The following is a 22,661-nucleotide window of genomic DNA, read 5'->3' as shown; positions in this document are numbered from 1 at the left end:
AAAAAACTGTGCCTATGTAATTCTACATCACATGCATTTGGTCAGGTCAGACTAAAGGCAACATGAGATCACATCCGCCTGCAACTGACTGTGAGAAACACAGTCTCAAGTCAACCAGTGCAAGAAGTGATACAGCCTTTTTACTTTGGTTTAAATGGAAGGTCATCTACTGGAAACAGTTTAGCATGCAGGTGTATTGGAATAATATCCCAGTATTACCGGGTGGAACGTGCCTGGGCTTGTCTGGCCCTCACTGCTTGACCAAAGGCGGCAGCCGTGGTGTTTCACCTCAGAAGATACCTTTGGCTAGCTGTATGTTACAGCTAGGCGCTTGGAACAAGTCCAGCCATCAGGAACTCAGGCTTGACCTCTGATGGAACAGCTTTAGGCGAGGTGAAGGAAAAAGCAGAAGGATCCAGCTAGAGGGTCTTGTTCCAGAGTTTATTCCTGGGCACGCAGGCCTCTGAATGTTGCAACAGCTCCAACCGGATCCCAACCGCATGGTCCCGTGTCTTTTTAAGCTCAGGGAAAGGTGGAGGGGAAGGGGTAGGTGTACCACTAACTAGGTAGGAGGGGGGGGCTCAGGGGACAAATGACACCTGGATGACCCAATTGTCGCCAGGGCTGAGGGGCATCTTTTGAACTTCACCTATCAGACGGTGGCCTTGCTGACCTTCTGAGATTGACAGACAACTCTCAGCAGGAGGCAGGGAGAGGGGAAGGGAGAAGGTATTACTACAGCTGGGAGGAACTGGGATAGATAAAACAGGAAATTGCTTCACACTACAACACAGGTGGATGCCCAGGACAGCTATGTGTGCTGTCCTGTAACACAAGACACGTCTGTGTGCGCTTCACCTGGGTGCTTTCTCATGCCTTATTTTCCACCTGCATTTTTTTTTCCCAGGTGGTTTTATCAAAGTTCCTTCCTCCTGAAAAAGGTTTATTTTCATTTCAGCTTCAATGGAACAGACAGGGACTGTGCCTGAATCAGGTTCACCCAACTGTCCTAGCTGCCCTGCCTGCTACTTCTCTGGTTCCTCTGATATTTCAGAGCTGTTCAGCCTTATAACTGCTATTTTTCTATTCCACTTCCCTCTAGGTAGGATTTTCTTGCCAAGAATGAGGGCAGAAAACTGATTGAGTTTGATTATTTTTTAAATTCCTTAATAGTCAAGAAGGGCAAAACTGGCCTTAGCATTAAGGTTACTCTGCATCCTACACTACTGCAAAAGTGTAAGCCAGGTATCTCTTGCAGCTTGTCCTCTCTTCTCTGTTGATCCAGTTATTTCACTAGCATTCATGTCACTTTGTAAATGCTAAGGTGGAAGGCAACAACCCTGATAGCTATTTATTTCCTCTTTATTCTTCCTGTATATACTGGCAAGATTGACAGTGTCTCATAAACTGTAGATGAGAAAAGTTTAATTTGCAGGGTAAACCTTTACTGACCTAACCCAAGCCCGAGTAATTGAAGTATCTGCAGATAGCAGATTTTGATCCTGGTAAAAGATTGTTGGGCCAGACTAGAAGAAAAGTGAATTTGAGCCTGGAATGACAGCTGCAAGGGCCCAGAGTTTACATTTTCTGTTGTGAGGATTCTCCTTGGGAAAGAGGTTCTCCACAGCACAGTTATTGACTCGACATTATTTGCATCACATCCCAGTAGAGAGGACTGGGATGTGCAATTATTCAGCTTCCCAGCAATGACAAAATACTAGTAGTAGGTCTCTGAGAAACACTGATCCTTGTTTCCCTATTCCCAAACACCATTAATTCAGTTTTGCTCAGACTATAAAGTGATCACTAGTGAACACCTGCTCCAGAGAAAGTAGTTCAGTGCAAGTGGGTGATAATAAGAGAGGTGTGCTGCCTTGGAGGATGCTTGCTGAAAAGCATCCATATGGCAGTGGTATCCTCAAGGCAGAAGCAAAGGACTTCCATTGGCCAGGAAACGGCTGAAGATGGTGAAACACAATGGTGCTTCCCCTTTCTTGGCTTATGCCAGAGCTCAGTATCCAGGATGTCACTTCTATCCCTCCCATCTTCCCTGCTGTATCAGCAGCAGTATTTACTCTTTGGGGCTTCCTTTTCAGCTCTCTGACCTCACTCTTCATTCTCCTCTTCCCAGACTGCCAAAGTAGCAGTTTGGTCTGGGGTCTTTCTCACTTTATTCAGGAGGTAAAATTCAGGATGGCCTTATCTGCCAAGCAGCCCTAAGCCAGGCTGTAGAGAGTTAGGAAATCAATCCAGCTCTAGTAGCAGCTTGAGAGCAGAAATCCTATTAGCATGAATCATATCTTTCAGGATGCAACCATAGAACATAAAACCTAACACCATGGGGTTTCTGTCACAGCCTTGAATGTTAATATAAGTTTGTGTATCTAGAAGGTATTTGTTTTATTATTGTGCATTTCCTGACTGCTGCCATTTTCCAGGGGACAGAGATATTTTCCTTTGCTATGCAGTTTCTTCTAAGGAAAATGAAATACATAGCAGGGCAAGTTCTGTGACAAATGGTTTCTGGTCTATTTAGACACCTCTGCCCTCAATTCATTCTTGTGCTTGTTCATGCTAGATTGAAAAAAATGTACCTTTTCACACTATTTCTGGAGAAGGCTGCTTTAGGTCACTTGGTATTTTTGATGTCTAAATTTTTTAGACCAGGATTAACCTATATAATAAGCTTTTGGCTTGTTACTTTTAAACAGATTTTTGAAATAACTTTGAAATATAAGTGTCTTCAAATTACCACTGACAAACCACTTATTGTTCAAGTTTTCAGCAATGCACCAGCTGTGTCGGAGAAGCCCTGGAATTAGCAGGCCTGGAATCTGTGAAGGACATAAAGTCCTTTGCAAGTAGACAAGCTTCTTGTAGTTATTATTATATACCCTCCTATTATATACTTGTTAGCACTTAAAATTTCATGTCCTGTCACAAAGTCTGTGTTGTCATTTCAACCTTCTGGATACTGGACTGAGATTGAATTGAAAATTACACTCTCTTCCCTCACAGACTCTCACATTTTTATTTCTTTTCCCACACATGGGTGATTATTCCAGAAGAAAATTTCTATTGTTAAACATAGAGCTTTGATGTGACCAGCTAATTTTGAAACTGATCAGCAATTACAACAACAGGGAAAAATAGCTTTGCCTGTTCTTTCCAGAATAAAAAGTGAGTCAATTTTTCCCCTGTGTCCCTTTTTATTTTCTTTTATCTAGTTTGAAGAAAACGTTCTGGATGCTTGCCTGTTCCTGATGGACAAGGCAGAACTGGAGCTCTCTGGTCGCGGAAACCCAATCAAAATCTGCCGTGTTGCCTCAGCAGTGGTATGTAATGGATGCCTAATATGTGTCAGAAAGGACCGATAAATCAAAGTTGGGCTGATTTAACTGGCCCTCTTGCCCTGACATGCTCTCTACAACACACAACAGATCGGTTGTCCATTCTGACAATTGTCCATTCTGGGGTCTGACATTTTATTTCTCTCCACTAAGGTTCAAGCAACTGCTGTTGGCTTATTGCCTCTTCCTGAGAATTGTGCCTCACTGGTGGGAAAGCCAGTTTTAGACATTGCACTCCAGGCATAAGTGTTTCTTATGTGACAATGTGCTCATTTTCCAGTAGCTAATATAACTAAGAAAGCAGTTTCTGCTATGGATAATACAGTGGCATGATGGGTGGAATTTTGGATGGGGAGCTGAGGGACTTTATGTGGACTCCAGCACTAACCTCAGCGGGGTCTTAGAACACTGCAATGGTGTGTATTGTTGTGTCTGATCCAAGCCACAGATGACCTAATCCAGCTGAGAACAGTCATAAAAGTGGGGCTGCTTTGGCCCCAGAGGAAAACACTGTGGGAACTGTTCTCTTTAATGTGAGGTCCACGAAACATACCCCAGTCAGAAAGAAAGTACCTAAAATAACTGAGGAGACTATCCAGACCTCCCCTCTTTCCAGTTGCCAGGCACCAGGAACCATGCTATGGGTGCAAGAGCAGTCCCATCCCTAACATTCAAGATGCTAGACTCATCCAGGTTGTGGAAGACAGAGGCTGAGTCCTCTCTTTTGCCTTATTAGAGGTCTGAACTGGTGCTTTCTGCTTCCCAGAATAACACTGCAGTCACTGAGCTAGAGTTATTAGATGTTCTCCTGAGCCGGCTACTAAAATAGACTGTCCACAAAGCATGGCTGCTGGAGATAGATGATCCTTTAACCCATTTGTTATAGAATTTGCCCAGGCTTTAAGAAAAGGAGCTCTCTGTCTTAGAAGACATTGAAGTGGGATCTCCAGCCTCTCAATCTTGCATGTTAAATAGAATAGCTTCAGCAAGAAGTATTGAGAACAGCTCTACTTCTCTTTGTCTTTTAACATTTTAGTTAGTTCTTTCACCACAGACATTAGACATACTGCTTTGGACCTTTGGATAGAAGAAAGAATCAAATGTGGTTTCCTCATCCCTGAACTAGTAGAAGCAAAAGTCCCTCATGTAAGGACTGTGAAAGTCCTCAGGACAGAATTGAACAAAATTTATGAATCCAAATAGGGCTTGGATATTAGTTGGGTTTTGAGCCACTCAACATTTTAGAGAAATGGAGGAGTTCACCATTGGAAATCCAGGACTCAATAGACTTTAGGGCTCATCTGCAGAATTGGGCCATAACTGGGTAGAGGGTTTGGTCATTGAAATCTGGACCTGAGTAATAAGTGGGCAAGAGATGCTGAAATCCCACCTGTGTTACTTAACCTCATTCTTGCTCAAGTTGAAATGTGGTAGAGTTGAGCTTGTCTGAAGATATGCCCCCTCATGCTGGAATCCTTTTGAGGCTTTCTGGCACAGCAGAGCAGGTAGAGTCCCTCTCTTCTACCACTCATTACAGTCAGAGTAGAGAGTGAAGATCAAAATGTTGTCCTGTCCTTGAAGTGATTCTTTTCTTGGCATGTTTCCTACACTGGTGAGATGGGCAAAACCTCTTAACCCGTTGGTTATGACTCTGAATACTTATCTGAGTTCAGTCCTAGAGTTCACAGGAAGTCGATTTTCTAATTATAAAAGAGTAGTTAATGCAGCCAAAAGCTTTTAAATGAGAATTGTGATTTATTTGGCTGGCGTGTAGCTGTTCCACATTAGCATAATTAAAAGGTACAGCGTGAATGAGCTTTTTGCACAGCCTCAACTGGTTTGGTTCAAATTGCAGCTAGGAGACGTATTGCTCGTTAATGCCTATCAGTATAGCCATTAGTCAGCAAAACTCTTTGTTTTGTATAATATTACCAGAGGAAAACTTACACAGCAAATTCCTTCTTGTTTTCATGTGGGCCAGACCAAAGAAATTAGTTTCCACTCTGAAAATAAGAGTAGACTGGTTCTTCTCTCAATCTGCTGTAAATCAGGAGTGATTTTATTAAAATCTCTGGGCTGATATGGACAGAAAAACAGATGATGGAAAGAATACAGCTTAATATTTCTGAGACTTGCTTACCAATATATAACTGATTGTGTTTATTAAAAATACACAACAATAAGCATGTTTAATGTGAATAAAACTTATTAACTGGCAATATGGATACTCAGTGTGGTGATTTAATTTCAGATTTATTTTTAAGTGTTTGACCTTCATTCAGAATTTTTCAATGATGGAGAATCCAGAGCCCTTAACAAGATTGTCCTATTTATCCCCCTACCTTCATAATGAAACACTTCTATCTTACTTTCTAGCCTAAACTTGGCTATATTTACTCTCTCTCACCCTATTGGTTTGCTGAGTTAAAGAGTTTTTGTTATTCAGTCTCTGACATCTCTAATGCTCATTTCCTTTGATTTTAGATTAACTCCAGGGATGACGACGGTGTGATTGCTGGATCCTGGAACAATTCATACGATTATGGTGTTGCACCTTCAGCCTGGACAGGAAGCGTGGACATTCTCTTGGAGTACTACAGTTCTAAGCAACCTGTCCGATATGGCCAGTGCTGGGTTTTTGCTGGTGTCTTCAACACATGTAGGTATCAGTGAGAAAAGCCCCAAGCTGCTATGTGGCTCCTGCTTAACAGAGTTTTTAGATAAAACTAACTAAAATACTTCCTTGCTCTGTGCTGTTCAGGAGTAAATAGTAGAGATACTTAAAAATACATGGCTAAAATAGATGGTCTTTAAATAAACCTCTGGTGTGTCCTATAGGTCAGCTGCTCTTCCACACAAATCTGTTAACTATTTATTGGTTCAGTGAAATGTACTCAGTGACTCATGAAGGTAAGGTTGTATGAAAGTTGAGTCCTTCAGCACAGTCCACATTTCTGTCATGAATTCTTAGGCAGACCGCTTGTTGTCTAGACCTAAAAGATTAAATAAATACTCAGTATGGGATATGTGATAGTGTTTCTGCTCCAGAAAGGCCAAATCTTACCTACTGAATATTGGTCCTAGGAAAATTGAGGTGCACTGTCCCTGCATCTGTTAACTGAGCACTGTTAACATTTAATGAAGAGTTCATGAACCAGAAGAATGGAGAAAATAAATGATGGCCTAGTTTATGAATTGTCTAACACCACAAGGTTAAGTCTAAACACATTTGGTCAAACTACAGTTCTAGCGTTGCAGTTAACAGAATGTTGCAGGTCATAAAAACCACTGGGGAAAGCAGCCTTGGATTGGTCCCATATTTTGACTGTCTAGAACTTTCTAACAACATCATCTGCTAATGCACAGGAACACACTTTTTAGCCTCCTATGGAGTTGCTCCAACAGGTCCATGTCCTTCCTGTGCTGGGGACCCAGAGCTGGAGGCAGCTCTCGGGGCGGGGTCTCAGCAGAGCAGAGGGACAGAATCCCCTCCCTTACCCTGCTGACCACACTGCTTTGGATGCAGCCCAGGGTGCTGTTGGCTTTCTGGGCTGTGAGTGCACACTGCCTGGTTATGTTGAGCCTCACACAATGGGTTTAAAGAAGTTAATGCAAATGTTTCTTATGGATGCAATTCCTTGCAGTGGATTCCATGGGCTGCTTTGTCCTCTCTGCCCAATGCCTTATCCAGATTTCCCTAGATCACAGGCAGACACACACACCAGTTCTCCCACCTTCCCTCCACACTTGCCCTGAATCACCACTATGCAGTAATTTGCCTGCAGGCCACTGTGAAACTGGGGCGATGCAGCAGAGCCCGAGCCTGCTGTGTTAAAGGGAGAGGCGTATTTATCTGGGGCAAAACTTGCCTTGGTTTGCTGACTAAGTTAGTCAAGTCAGAGACCTGGCACTTTGCACTGCAAGTATAAAGTTTGTTGAGCATTATGAAATGCAAATATTGTCCAGTATTGGCTGATCTGATGATGGCTACTGACATATCCAGCTGCTGACCACTGCACAGGGGACAGTGAAGGTCCAAACAATCACGTGCAACTCTCAGGGTTGCTTTGAGGTGTTTTTGAGTCTCTCTCATCTGTCAATGTTTTATCATTGTGACCAGTCCAGCTTTCCAAGGTCACTATATTGTACACTCCAGATACTCATCTGTTAAAAATGCTAAAACATTCCAAAAAATGGTCATTAATCTTGAAATTGTCAGACAAATTATTTCCAATGGGCCCTGATGGCTCATGTGCTGGGAGTCTGGGAGGACACTTGAATTAAGTTTAATCAATAGGTACATATGGCATTGGATGCATCCAGGTAATTTTTCATCCAGGAACTTGAAATGAATTTGCAGTGTTACACTTTATTGGGAGTCACAGTAGTGACAGTAATGAATATACAAAACCCAGCAGTAGCAGCAGGGCTGTTCAGCTCTGCAGCATTGGAACTATTTTTAAATAGGATTTTCAATAAAAATCTTTTCCCTTAAAAAAAAAAAAAACCACAAACCACCCCCCAAAAATCCACCCCAAAACAAAAACCACCACCACCATGACCACCAAAAAACCAACCAAAAAACTGAAAAAAAACCCAACAAAAATATTTTTTAAATGTTTCTTATGGATGCAATTCCTTGCAGTGGATTCCATGGGCTGCTTTGTCCTCTCTGCCCAATGCCTTATCCAGATTTCCCTAGATCACAGGCAGACACACACACCAGTTCTCCCACCTTCCCTCCACACTTGCCCTGAATCACCACTATGCAGTAATTTGCCTGCAGGCCACTGTGAAACTGGGGCGATGCAGCAGAGCCCGAGCCTGCTGTGTTAAAGGGAGAGGCGTATTTATCTGGGGCAAAACTTGCCTTGGTTTGCTGACTAAGTTAGTCAAGTCAGAGACCTGGCACTTTGCACTGCAAGTATAAAGTTTGTTGAGCATTATGAAATGCAAATATTGTCCAGTATTGGCTGATCTGATGATGGCTACTGACATATCCAGCTGCTGACCACTGCACAGGGGACAATGAAGGTCCAAACAATCACGTGCAACTCTCAGGGTTGCTTTGAGGTGTTTTTGAGTCTCTCTCATCTGTCAATGTTTTATCATTGTGACCAGTCCAGCTTTCCAAGGTCACTATATTGTACACTCCAGATACTCATCTGTTAAAAATGCTAAAACATTCCAAAAAATGGTCATTAATCTTGAAATTGTCAGACAAATTATTTCCAATGGGCCCTGATGGCTCATGTGCTGGGAGTCTGGGAGGACACTTGAATTAAGTTTAATCAATAGGTACATATGGCATTGGATGCATCCAGGTAATTTTTCATCCAGGAACTTGAAATGAATTTGCAGTGTTACACTTTATTGGGAGTCACAGTAGTGACAGTAATGAATATACAAAACCCAGCAGTAGCAGCAGGGCTGTTCAGCTCTGCAGCATTGGAACTATTTTTAAATAGGATTTTCAATAAAAATCTTTTCCCTTAAAAAAAAAAAAAACAAAAAAAACCCCACAAACCACCCCCCAAAAATCCACCCCAAAACAAAAACCACCACCACCATGACCACCAAAAAACCAACCAAAAAACTGAAAAAAAACCCAACAAAAATATTTTAAACTCCAAAACAACAACAACAACAACAACAACAAACAAAACAAAACAAACAAACAAACAAAAAAACCCCACCAAAACAAACCCTGTCAACTGCCAAAAACCCCTCACACTCTGTTTTTTGCAGAACTATGTTGGCCCCTAGATTGAAAGCCAGTTGAAAGCCAGGACCTTCTCCTGGCTGAGATAAAGATGTCATCTGGAGTAACTGAGATGATGTGTCACCCCACAGACCGTTCCCCTAGCCCAGGGATGTGCTCCGTGCCTATTTATTTGCCAGGGTATACAACAAACATAGAAGCCTATTGGTGCACTGTTTCAGATTATTGACATAGCTGTAGCATTTCCACAGTTTTTCCACATCTCTTAAATTTACCACTTGTCAAATGGTAAGAAGGATCATCAGTGCTATTTTGTGATGGTGTGAGAGTGTGGGCTAGGGGCTTTTTTTTTGATCCTCCTTTTATGGTCTTAATGAAAGAAGGGACTATTGACTATAAAATGCTGTTACTTGGCAGGCAATAGGAATTATGTAATGCATTTTATTCAGATTCTCAAACTTTGTCATTTCAGTTGCAAACAATGCAGCTTTTCTCCATTGTTAACAGTAATTTTCTACATTATTCTTTGTGTTCTCCAGATTCCATCTGACAGCAGACATCAAACAGGAAAACTCCAAATAAAAATTCCTTAAAAGGAGATACTTTCTATTAATTTTCTTTTTACCATCGTCTCATAATTCTCCCAAGTTACTGATGCTAAGAGACCTAATATATTGTGTATCTCTTGCAAGATCAAATTTCTTTTCCTTTGTTTCACATTTGGTCATGCAGCTGACCCATTGCACCCAGATTTGACCTGAAATTTCACCATTTGGTCACTATGCAAATCTGCTGTAAAACTATTGGTAATCAGATGCTTCGGTTATAACTCTTGTACCAATATTTGTCTTTAATGCTCATAATTTTGAGACCAAATCAAATATTTAGCATGTGCAATATAAATCAGATAGAAGGAATTATTTGGGTTGATTTGGCTGAGTTTTCCCATTTTGTTCTGATAATTACTATTTCTGTCCTCTCACCCTGTCATCCATGAACACAGTCTCCATATTTGTCATTCTCATCACACTTCTGCCTTTGCCACAGTTCTGAGATGCTTGGGGATACCTGCAAGACTCATTACCAACTATTCTTCTGCCCATGATAACAATGCAAATTTACGGATGGACTTCTTTCTGGATGACGAAGGAAAAGTGGACACCAGACTTACAAAAGATTCTGTCTGGTGAGTCCTCCTGGAAAATGCCTTTAATGTGTCAATGATCAAAGCAGTAAAAATAGGATGGCTATGCCTGTATTGTGTTTATTTCTCTGTGCATTGAAGAACACTGCTGGGTTATGTGAAACAGAATGAATAAATTGTTGGTAGGCTGACTAATATGAAAACTTGTGGTGTAAACAGGCAACCCCTGGGGAATCCTGCTATTAATATTCCCATACAGTGCTCATTTAAGCACACTGGAGAGCTGGAATGGCTTGTGCTCCTTAGGGACCAGTTTTTCTAAAAATGGAAGAGGGTAGGATGGGCACTTCCATCCTTCTGAGGCCAGGCTCCAAGGGGTACCTCAATATTTGTGGAAAAACACCCTTTTGACCTGCTTGTGCCCAGTTTCCATATTTGTAGACTGGTTTTACATTGTGTGCACACAGTCATTGTTGCAAAGAGGTGCTTTCCTAAATAAACCCTGTTTAGCTGAAAAAGAAACAAGTCAAGGCATCATAAAAGATACTGAAATACTATCATCAGATTTATAAAAAGGAAACTCCCTAGGGCCAAGAGGAATTTACACATTCTTTTTGAGAAGGCAGTCCTCTAACTGGCTCTTCAAACTCTTACTGTCTTCTGTCTGACAGGAGAAGTGTAGCATATATTGATTATATGCTCTGTGTGGGATATTGGCCCTCAAGCCTCTCCTCCTCAGAGTGAAGAAATTAATGTGACCTCTACATTCCTAAATTCAGGAGATACTTGTCCTATTCAATGTTAATATACCTGACTTGTGTCAATGAGATCTTCAACTCATTAGCATAGCAGCTCATCAGCATGTTTCATTAATAACTTAATCTCTGGAAGCCTTTGTATTAAAACTGTAATAAATCCACTATGTGGAGGAAGTGACTGAACCTGTTGCTGTGACATCTTTTATGTGATTTCCATATTCAAGAGGAAATCTAAGGAAAGCAGGCTCATTTACATGTGATGCTTGTGTCACAGCAAGACAGAGTAGTTGAAACTAGAAGGGACCCTTGGAAGTCACCTAACGCTCCTGCTCAGAGCACCATCAGCTAGAGCAGGTTCCTCAGGTCTGTGTCCAGTTAGGCTTCGAGTATCTCCAAGGATGGGTACCCCACAACTTCTCCGGGAAACTCGCACCAGTGCTCAACCATTTTCACAGTAAGAAAAGTGTTTCCTGATCTTCACACAGATTTTTCTGTGTTTCAGTATGTGCCTGTTCCTTCTTGTTGTGTCCTTGGGCTACTGAGAAGGGTCTGGCTCTGTCTTCTTTCCCTCAATTCCTTGACCAAGAATTTATACATCTGATAAGATCCTACCCAGCCTACCCGACCTTCCCATCTTCAGACTGAACAGTCCCAGCTGCCTTAGTTTCTCCTTGTGTACAGCCTGTGTTGTATCAGCTATTCCTTCCAGTTTCTTTATCAGCAAACTTGCTGAGGGTACAGGGAGTCTCGTAATCCAGGTAGTAATGAAGCTGTTAAACAGTGTCAGACCCAGTATTGACCCCTGGGGTACACAATTAATGACTGAGCTCCAGCTGGGGTGATCACTACTGATCACAACCCTCTGATACCAGCAATTCAGCCAGTTTTCAATGTATCTTGCTGTCCATTTGTCTAGTCTACACTTCAAAGGTTTGTCTGTGAGGATGTTCTAGGAGATGGCACTAAAGTCAAAAGGACCAACCCCCATGCAGTGGTCTCCCTTTTGTCCTTTCAGTCACTTGTTTCATCAGAAAAGGCTCTCAGCTTTGGCAGGCACAGCTGGCTGCTTGTAAATCCATGCTGACTACTGCCAATCTCCTAGTCCTTAATAAGTTTGGAAATGTTTTCCAGAAGAACTTGCTCTATAACCTTCCTAGAGATCAAAGGGAAGCTGACAAGTCTTTCTCTCCCTGGATACTCCACTCTCTTGAAGAGTAGAGCAATATTTAATTTCCTCCAGTCTGCAGGAACTTCCCCCAATTACCATGGTCTTTTGAAGATAGATATGAGTGGTTTTACAGTGACATTGGCAAGCTCCCTCAGCATTTTTGATGAGATTACCTCATATTTTCCATCAGATCCATTGGACTTTTGTGTGTTCAGTTTGTTTAACTGTTCTCTGTCTTGTTGCTTATCTAGTTTTCAATGTTACAAACCTCCAGACTGGTTTCATGGGCTGTGATTCCTGAGGGCAAATCTTAGCAGTAAAAACCAAGGTAGAGAAAACATTTAATGCCTTCTCCTAATCCTTTGTCACCAGGTTGCCTGCAGTGTTCAACAGCAGAGCCACATTCTATAGGCTTCCTTTTGACACTGATTTGCTTGCATTTCCTGCTGCTCTTCATGTCCCTTGACATACTTTCTTTGCCCTGTTCTGGCTTTCCTATACCTGTGCCTGCATGCTCAGACAGTGGCTCTGTTTTCCTCCTAGTCGCCTGTCCCCACTCTTCCCCTCTTTCTTAAACACCTCTTTTTATGTTTAATTGGAGTTTAATTGGAACCACACTGTGGACTTGTGCCACTCTCGGTTGATTTCCTGCTCACAAGGATGGACCATTCTTAAGTCTGGAGGAGGTGACTCTTGAAAAACATCCAGCTCTTGTGCATCCATCTTCTACTCAGAACTACCTCCCATGGGATTCTTCCAAGCAGGACCTTAAAAGTGTTAAAGACTACTCTCCTGAGGTCCAGAGCCATGGTCCTGCTATTTGCCTTGTTGCCTTCTGTTAGTACCCTTGGGCAGTTTTCCTTGCTGTCTGTGAGACAGAAGGACTCAGCGTGTCTCATGGGGCAGGTTCTTTTATGGCTCAGAGAGATGTAAAGGAGAAGTCTTCTGAAACCTCCTCTGCCTATAAAAGATGTGAAACAAGAGCCAGTGACTGGGAGCCTCAGTGCACAATCCATACACACCTAGCAATGGATCATTGTTATGCTTTACAATTTTCACTCTCATCCCTTCTCTCCTTCTCCTAACCTGATCTGTGAAATACATCCCACCAACTTTTGGCACTTTCTTTTACTTCCCTCTCTTTTACCCAGCTGTTTCCCATGACTTCTTAATTTAATCTCTTTTCTCCTACATTCTTTTGGGACAGGGTAAGATCATCCAAAATCATCCTAGTCCCAATGAAATCCACATGCAATTTTACACTAACATTTCATCCTTCCATCCTACGTTGCTTTTCCTTGGCTTGATAACTTTTTAACTGCCTTGTTCATCCTTTTATCCTCCCAGTGCATTTATTAGTACATGGTGCATATAACCCTTTGGGCATGACTTAATATATACACCTCTTTTCATTTCTCCTCTGTGTCCTTTCTTTTCATTACTCTGTAACACTCCTTGGTAGCCCACATGCTGACTCCTAATGACTTCTGTCTTAACCCTGATTTTATTTTTAATGCCTCTTTTATTTCTTTTTTTAAGAGGACTTCCTTGGCTTGATAACTTTTTAACTGCCTTGTTCATCCTTTTATCCTCCCAGTGCATTTATTAGTACATGGTGCATATAACCCTTTGGGCATGACTTAATATATACACCTCTTTTCATTTCTCCTCTGTGTCCTTTCTTTTCATTACTCTGTAACACTCCTTGGTAGCCCACATGCTGACTCCTAATGACTTCTGTCTTAACCCTGATTTTATTTTTAATGCCTCTTTTATTTCTTTTTTTAAGAGGACAAGCTCAAGGTATTTATAATGTTTTTAAATGCATTTCTCACTTTTATTTATAATCTCTTGCAAACTGGAAGCAAAGCTCTTTTTCTTTATTAATATATCATTTCTATTGTACTCTAGCCTTGTACTGCTGGAGCTGATCTATCTTCAGGTCTTAAATACTCTCAGACTTCAGGGATACTTGGAGCCAGGATTTTTAGTCCAATCAATCTCTGAGTGTGGGACTCCCTCTGAATCTTATCTGACATTTATTTATTTTTATTGAAGATTGTCTTCTCCCTCAAGATACAAAAAACACCACCACCAACAAAACACATATACAAAATTACACAGACTTTGCAAAAAGTTATTTTTATAAATCTGGCTGGATTTGGGGCCATCAGTACTGTCTGTTCTCCTTGTCTTTCTTAATGATGATATAAAGACGCTTAAAGAATATTTCTCTTGGATGGGAATCAAGAGTCACTCCTACTGTGAGGTCCAAGCAGATCAACATCAGCATCTGAGCAGAAATTTTCCTGATGTCACCCAACCCCATGGGAGTTCATCCATATCCAGGCCTGTGGAGAAAGCCCTTCTGAGACCTCTACTCTCCCATTTAGTCCCAGATCACTTTGCTCTAATTTCTCAACAATATTATCAGTGCCTGACCCTAGCAGTCCCTCTCAACCTCAATGCCTGAACTTGTTAGCTCATAAAAGGGCAGCAGCTGCTTCCAGCATCTGCCTGTCCCATAAGCAATATGAACTACCGTTCTTGAATTGTCTTCCAGGCATAAAACCCGCTGGTCATCTTTTATTAATTTCCCCATTGCTTTGTTTAGTCTATCCGTAATTATCTCTGTAAATATTTAATGGTTGCTACATTGATCTCTATTGCCATTCTTGCTTTCTTTAATGTCTCAGGCTTGCTGTAGAATACAAGAATTATAGAATCAGTTCAACAAATTATGGCTACGGAATCAGCTCCTTAGCTATGCTCACTTCTATAGGGAGGTTTCTGCTACCTTTGGAAAGGCAAATATTTCCCTCATCCTCCTTTTCTTAATGCTCACTGCTCTACAAGCAGTGTCTTTCTGTCCATTCAGATTCAATATCCTTATGTGTATTTTTAATTTGCCTGGCAGGAGACCTAAAAAATTGCCATCCTATTGTGTCCAGCACTACACCAATAGAAACCAGAAACAAAGGTCCTGTCCCTAAGACAAATACAGAAAAAATATAGAAAAACTGTGTTACCTAATTAAATAACTGAAGTAGATCTGCCATTTTCCACACTGTTACCCCACTCCCAGCCTTGTTTTTATCATCCTTTCTTTTTGCCTGCTCTTCAGGTTGTTCTTTCGCAGAATGCAAAGCCAGTGACACATCCGACTTTGATTCAAAGTGAACCAGTGAAGGCTTCAGGGCAGGGATTGTCATTCTCATATGTTGGCATAGCAGTTTGCAAATACCCACCTTCCATGAAGTGTGTCCCCATTCTTGGGTAGCCCTCAGCAAAGTTCTGTGAGCATGATTCAGCGCTGAGTACTCAGCAGCATCAAAAATTCTCTGAGTGTGCATCATTTTCCTTGAATAATTCCTTTTTCTGTAGTGCTGCTTCATTAACTCTCCTAACTGACAAGTTTTACCCTGATCCAAGCTTTCATTTCCACTTTGAAATATCTTGTTAGATAAGCTTCAGATCCTTCTGACTCTGGTCCATACTGTTTTTCACCTATTATTAATGAAATGGTCAGAGTTTAACAATCCCCATTTTCGTTGGTAATATCATTGCGTGTACTAGAGGCTATATCAGCAGCTACACAGATGTAAGTTTATTCAGATCTGCTGTAGGATATGTATAATTTGCAAGCAAAATTGCCTCTTTCTCTACTCTTTCCTTCTTTTATTTTTTGCAGTAAGGAAATTCAAACACTTTCCTGTCTTTACTGAAAGATCTTCTGTCCAGATTATCTTTTTTTCTTGCTTGTTCTCTCCCTTGAGCATTGGTAGCATTGGTGGAAGTTACAACATCTGTCCATCCTTTCTGCTTATCTTTGAAACACCCAGGGCAGACTGTGATGGTGCTGCACTGTTTTTTTAATTCTCCTGAGCATCCAGCCAGGTGAGAGCATTTTAACCCTGAGCACCTAGATTAACTACTCTCAGAATTTTATAATTTGGGTCACTGTCCTGAGCCCTAAAGATTCAAGTTGGCCCACAGTGATTGTAGGTAGGTTTTATGAAAAGATGTGTGTTTTAGGAGCTCTGACATCATGCATTGTCATGACACATGGGAAAAAACTTATAAGGAATCTACATTGAAGATAGTTTTAGAAAGGCTGTGCAGGGTCTTTTTCTCAACCAACACGGAAGCAAGTAAAGAATGCTTGTTTTGAGCCATGAAAACAAAACTACACACTGTATGTTGCAGAGTTGATCCCAAATCTCTTCATAAGAGATGCCAAAGCTTCAGTCTGAATAATTATAAAGCAGACCATCTTTCATTGGCTTGAAGATTCAAAGTTTGCTTTAGCAGGCAGATTGAAGTGGAGGTGTCTGGCTGGAAAGGGGTTCTAGTTTGTGTAGCTTTTCATATACCCCAACAATCTCCAAGCACTGGCATATCTTCTGAGACATTTACACTCAGAATATATTAGAAGAATCAAAAAACCTTCTTCAACTTTCAGTCAAGAAACTACAAGGAAGGATTGTGGCTTTCAGATTTTAACAGCTAGGTACCAAACTTATAGACCTAAAAATCTGTTCTCTTTAAAGAGTCAACATTTTTATCCCTGAATTGCAAACGGTGTTATTGAAGCAATGCCAGGACATAAATACACAGGATTTGTTTTGGTCTGTGTGCTTGTTTCCAAGAATTTAATATACTGGTCCCATCTCTTTTCTAAGGAATTATCATTGCTGGAACGAAGCTTGGATGACCAGACCTGACCTTCCTGTTGGCTTTGGAGGATGGCAGGTTGTTGATGGGACACCTCAAGAAACCAGTGATGGTAATATTGCTTGAAGTCCTCCTTAGTTCACGTTCTAATGTTTGGGATCTCTGTTTCAAACAATGAGCTGACAATAGCCGAGCCAGTGGCACCATAAGGCCAGTGACAACTTCTTGAACCAAATAACCACACTCATCTCAGGGCCTTCTCCTGATTTGTTCTGAACTCTAAACGAAATCTGTCCTTATTATAACACTGCTCATGATGCCCTGGGACACAAAATCCTTCATGAGAAAGATCCTGCTTGGTACTGAAGAGATGTGATCCTGTTGCCAAAGATGGCTTTTCACATTTTAGAGTACCTATATAGGAGCCTGATCATATTAATTCTCCTTTACTTTATGCAGCCCTAACTGAACTACATGAACAAGCAGTAGGCAGGAGAGAAAAAAAGTCACTGGTCTTTCTTTCCAGTCCTTAATTTCCCAGCCCTCAAAATACAATTTTCTCAAATTTGTAGCAAGGTCTTTCTGAGCCTGTGGTGTACCTGACTCCTTCCAAAATTATCTGGGTTTACCAAACCCAGCTGTAACTGTATTTCAAGTGCTTGACACTTACAGTGGATGTTATAGTGCCATTAAAGGTACTGAACCACCAGGTTACTCCAGACCCGAGTCTGTGTTATCTACAAGGCTGGTAACAAAATTAAGCTTTTTGCTTCTTGGTCAAGAGTTCCTGTAAACGATTAGAAGATTTTGTCAAACCCCAAGAATTCTTTTTCTTTTAGAAATTTACATGTTTTTAATTTATTTGGTCTGTCACTTTGTCTCTCTTCTCCCCATAGGTATGTACAGGTGTGGTCCAGCCTCAGTTCAAGCCATTAAACATGGTCACGTTTGCTTCCAATTTGATGCTCCTTTTGTCTATGCTGAGGTACAAAGTGAAATTTTGTTTTACGTGAAAGTTTTTACTGAAGTGAGTGATATCAGAGAGACCACAGTGAGACAGGAGATAGCTCTCCAATTTATGGATGGAGAAGTTACTTCATGTATACTTCATGTCACAGAACAATCTCATCATTATGTTTTGACACGCCAGCAGGCATGATATGGCTCTAATGAATGACAGAGATTTCTCTACTCTCTGCTCCTCAATGTAATAATAAGAAAAAGCTGCTCTGACTTCACTGAATCTTCAGGCTGTGGTCATTTTTCCTTCCAAGATTCAGCTATGCTGAATAGGTCACTAGCTCTAGCTGCTCATTCTCTTTGCTCACCACATTCCTTTTGGCTGCGGTGGGTCATGGAGATCTCACGTGGGTGATTTGACTGACAGATCTGAGACGGAAATATCTCAATAAAGAGATAGAGGGCCTGGTCTGGAGCTTTAACCTCTTGCATCACCAGAGGAGGCATGCCCAGAATTGCAACACTGTGGAAGAAGTTTCTCTCTAATTGAATTGTAAATGGCTTAGGACAGAAAAGAATGAAGACATTTTAGCCATTAAGCATTTTCCTCTCTGTTTCCAAAACTTTTTTTTACAAGAAATGTGTAGTAGTGCTCCTCAATTTTGAATGACCTCCCTGTAGCCTTGTGAAGTTTACACTCTCTGTAATTCTGGAGCAGTGAATAGTAAAATGCATCTCAGCGTACGATTAATTTAAACATGAAATGTAGATGTGAGTAATTAGTGAGACTTCATGTCGATGTGTCATTATTTTGTGGGGGATAGGCTGATTCCTCTTGTTCTCTCTACTTTCATGTATCTCAATCTTTTTTTATTTAATTTCATAGGTGAATAGTGACATTTTCTACACAAGAATGGAGAAAAATGGAACCCAGGTGGTAGAAAACATTGATACAACCCGTATTGGGCAGTTGATTGTGACCAAGGAAGTTGGAGGTGATGGAATGATGGACATTACTGAGGAGTACAAGTTCCGAGAAGGTAACCTGAAATGAGCTGGTATCATATGGACATAGACTTATATATATATAAGACATAGATGGTCAAATCCTGGATGATGACTTGGAAACCTCTGTCACTGAGGGAGCTTCATGAAAAGCTGCAAAAGACCCCTCTGGAATTCTTTATTTGTAACTCTATCCCAGGAACACTATAGATGCCTTGATCATAAGGCGCAAGCAAAGCACAAACTTTGCTACTCTGAAATGCTTTAGACTAAGTTAGTTGTAGTGAAAATAAAGGCTAGTCATGGAGCAACTCAAAGCATTCAAAACAATTCAAGGCTTTCTGTACAGATGTTTAGACATTTCTTATTCAGGCCAGATGTTCAGAGTAAACCAGTGTAGCTGTATTGATAGGAGTTCAGCTACATCAGTTTGTCTGATATGGCTTTAACACCAACTCCCTTGGTAGCTGTGAAATTCTCCCACTGCTGGTGCTACACCAGGAGGGTACAGTGTCCCCATCTATTTATTTCAGCTTCTACAAGCTATGGAAGACACACCCTTATGATCAGTAGGTGGGCTAATGCTGCACATCTGTTTCTTTTCTAAATCTGGTTTTCATTCATTCCTAGGCTCGGATGAAGAGAGGCTGGCTCTTGAGACTGCTGTGATGTATGGTGTTAAAAAGCAAAGTATCCAAGATACCACGTACCAGCCACAGACAGATGTTGACATGGACTTCCAAGCGCAAAAGGCAGTCCTTGGCAATGACTTCAAAGTCACTATAACTTTCAGGAACAAGAGTCGCAACTCCTACACTGCAACTACCTACTTTTCAGGCAACATAGTGTTTTATACAGGAGTCCCAAAAAGTGAATTCAAGAAACACTCTTTCAGTGCAAAACTGGAACCCTCTTCATGTAAGTCTTGCATAGTTATTTTCTGTGTTATTGACTTTCACCAGTGTTTACACCCATGTGTAGAGCCAGTTCTACTAGCCAAGGGTAGGATATTCTATTGAGTATCAGAAGGATCCTCTCCGTACCCTGGGCTGGATACCAGGGTCATTTAAAGCTGAGGCTGTTTCCTTCAGGCTGTTTCTCCCTGCAAAATGCTCTTTTACACCAAGCTGCATCTCTGGGAATTGTTAATTTTAGTTCTTTTGTACAAAAGAAATCAAAGGAGCACAGGTGTTAAGCTGCAAGGTATTGTTTTTCTTTTGAATTCCTTTATTTTCCTACAAGCATTTTAGCAAGTGAAGGGGAAGTTCTGGTTCCCCCGGATGTCATGTACAGAGACAAGAGAGTGTATTTTTTTGTCTTACCTGGTAGAAGCTGACAAGTTCTGAGTAGATTCAAATGGATATCTGGCTTTGGAGGACTCTGTGGTTCAGGATTTCATATTTACAGTGATCTAAAAAGTTTATATGTAATGAGAATGTGCCACGATAAAGCAGAGACACTTGTCAGCTGGGCAGCAGCCCCAAAGGTGAGTTACCTTTACAGATGCAGCATTTACTTGTCCTAGTGCCCTCTGGAATACAGTAGGGAGATCCTGCCACTTTTCATGAGAGAAAACCAGCTCAGGAGGCTGTGGGCAGGTTTTCATACTGCTTGAAGTAGGAAAGAGAGATGTTCTCCTTTTTAAACTTGGACATAATCTATTTCCTGTTAGCCATTACAACATGTTTAGGACCAGCTGTACTTCCAAGTGCTGCCTAGCAGGCTCTAGCAACAAGTGACTGCCAATCACCTGTTCTCCTGACAGGCCTGCATCCTTGGTCAGCAAAAGTGATGATCACATGCTCTTACAGAGATGAGGTAGAGGATCCTTCACTTGAGTTCCCTGCTGAGAGGGTCAGCAAGCCATGACTTTGCCTTCTAGACACTGCTATTTGGCAAACCAATCTTTCTGAGCGCAGGAGGAGTGGCAGGACTTTGGGAGCCCAAAGGATGCGCCTCCTGAACTGGGTCTGCTGCTGGATCACATCAATCCTGCCTGACCTCTGAGCTTTCTGTCTTCTCTACCTCATCCCAGCTCAAGACACACTGTGAGTCCTCTTTCTTCCAAGAGGACTAGTTTTGTCTCAGTGAGAAGTCTCCATGGAACCACAGTTCCTATCAGGCCACAGAAAAAAAATCCACTCCTTTCTTCCTCACTTTGAACATCATCTGAAATGGCACATTTTATTTTGAACTCATTATTCTGCAAAAAAGTAGAAGTCCACTGATAAAGATCTACTTGTGAAGGTTAATAAAACTTCTACCTCCAGCCTGTAACAAAGCTCTGAGAGTTACTTGCTGATTCTTTCTACCTCTGTGGATCATTTGCAGGGGGCCTGAAATGGGCATTGGATTGTTCCAATATATGCTATCAAAACACAGTGTGAGGGCTTATAGTGACTTACATCAGTTACTAAATATCTAATCTGAAATACTGCAAAACCTTTGGAGACTTGAATAGGTGCAGCAAAAAAAAAATCAGTTTCAATAGTCTTGGTCTAAATTCTGGGCCACTTTGATGAGGGAAAATTCGGTCATCTTGTAGGAGAAGTGTCTGCTACATTTTCTGGCTGTGATTTGTGCATGGTTCCAGGACTTATTTATGTCTGCTCTTGTATCAAAGGTCTGTGTAGGGTATTACTAGCTAAAATACAGCTTTTGCAGTGCTTTGAGAATCTTCTGGCTCCTCTCTGCAAGAAATGAAATTAATAGATTTTTAAACATCATTGAGCATCACAATTCATTTTTTCTAATTTAAGTAAATGCTAAGAAAAAAAGTTCTAGAAACAGTGCTGGAAACTCTTAATTGAGTGATGGTGAGTGAATGCAGACTGGAGAGAGTCAACTGAAAGACCAGAACATGGATGTTTATGTATGTGTACCAAGAGTATGTCCCCATTGCTGCTTCTGGCCAATGAAACATTTTTAAAGTTATTCCCACTTTTCAAGGTGGGGATTTATTTATATCTGAGCTACAGTCATCAACTTGTGGGGCATCCTGTTCTGCAACAGGACAAAAACTCCTCTGTTTCTGAAGGTGATACATGACATTTGAGCATGAATTCTTTCACCTTTTCCTTGGAAAGAAGTACATGTGAAATCAGGAATAATGTCTGAGCAGGTGGGCAGTGTGAAGGAAGGTAGTGTGATTATCTGAGAGTGTGTGAGAACAATCTGTCAGGGATGTAATGGGAGGGTACCTTCTGAGACACCCATGCAGGATTTGTTCAGGTCAAGAAGTGTGTGTGTATAAATATATATATACATATGTAACAAAGAATTACAATGCTAAACAGATGTATTAAAGGCATTCTTCCAGCCCAAAATATTGAAAGCATGAGGCAAGCTAAGTTTTCAATCAGGAAACGAATGAATTATTCTCAGAATAATGATTAAAGGAATTGTGTGGGTTGAAAACATCTTTGAGGATTTGAGTAGCTTAAACCTTACAGTGCCTTCAAAGGTGCTCTTGGATCTACTGAGTTATATTTAGTTTTCTCTATTTTTTTGAAAAACTATAAGGCAGCTCAGTGTTGTGTCTCCCTTGGCTTTCCCAGATGCAGTAAGTAGTACTGACAAATTATCAGCACAACCAGTGCTAAGACAATGGAAGTATATTCTTCTTTTTCTCCTGAAGTGATTAAATTTAAACAGAAAAGTTTGCCTTTTCTTCCATTGTAAAGTAAATTTCTTCTGGTTTGTAACTAATTTATTTACTTATTTACTTCTCAGATGAGAAATGCCTTGCCTGATTTATAATTTACAGTTAAGGGTATTATGGGAAATTCTTTTACACAAGATAAAGAGCGAGAGGGAGGGAGCAGGAGCACATCAAGTAATTTTAAGGCTGGCCTAGTAAATCCAGGTCAGGTGGCCACCA

General features: G+C 41.1%; 1 protein-coding gene across 2 annotated transcripts in view; it reads left to right on the top strand.

The window, feature by feature from the left end:
- Nucleotides 1-22,661, top strand: part of F13A1 (coagulation factor XIII A chain) — a 61,384-nt gene that overhangs the window by 28,736 nt on the left and 9,987 nt on the right. For both annotated transcript variants that reach the window (XM_005424908.2, XM_031060219.1), the window contains exons 6-12: nt 3,228-3,335; nt 5,835-6,009; nt 10,120-10,258; nt 16,825-16,928; nt 17,713-17,801; nt 18,663-18,816; nt 19,412-19,699. In XM_005424908.2, coding sequence (XP_005424965.1) covers nt 3,228-3,335; nt 5,835-6,009; nt 10,120-10,258; nt 16,825-16,928; nt 17,713-17,801; nt 18,663-18,816; nt 19,412-19,699 — 1,057 coding nt within the window. The remainder of the gene's footprint in view (nt 1-3,227; nt 3,336-5,834; nt 6,010-10,119; nt 10,259-16,824; nt 16,929-17,712; nt 17,802-18,662; nt 18,817-19,411; nt 19,700-22,661) is intronic.

The sequence above is a fragment of the Geospiza fortis genome, unplaced genomic scaffold, assembly GCF_000277835.1.
Source record: "Geospiza fortis unplaced genomic scaffold, GeoFor_1.0 scaffold219, whole genome shotgun sequence".
NCBI classification, from domain to species: Eukaryota; Metazoa; Chordata; class Aves; order Passeriformes; family Thraupidae; genus Geospiza; species Geospiza fortis.
Note: the sequence above shows the minus strand (reverse complement) of the source record. Positions and strands in the feature narration are given on the sequence as shown.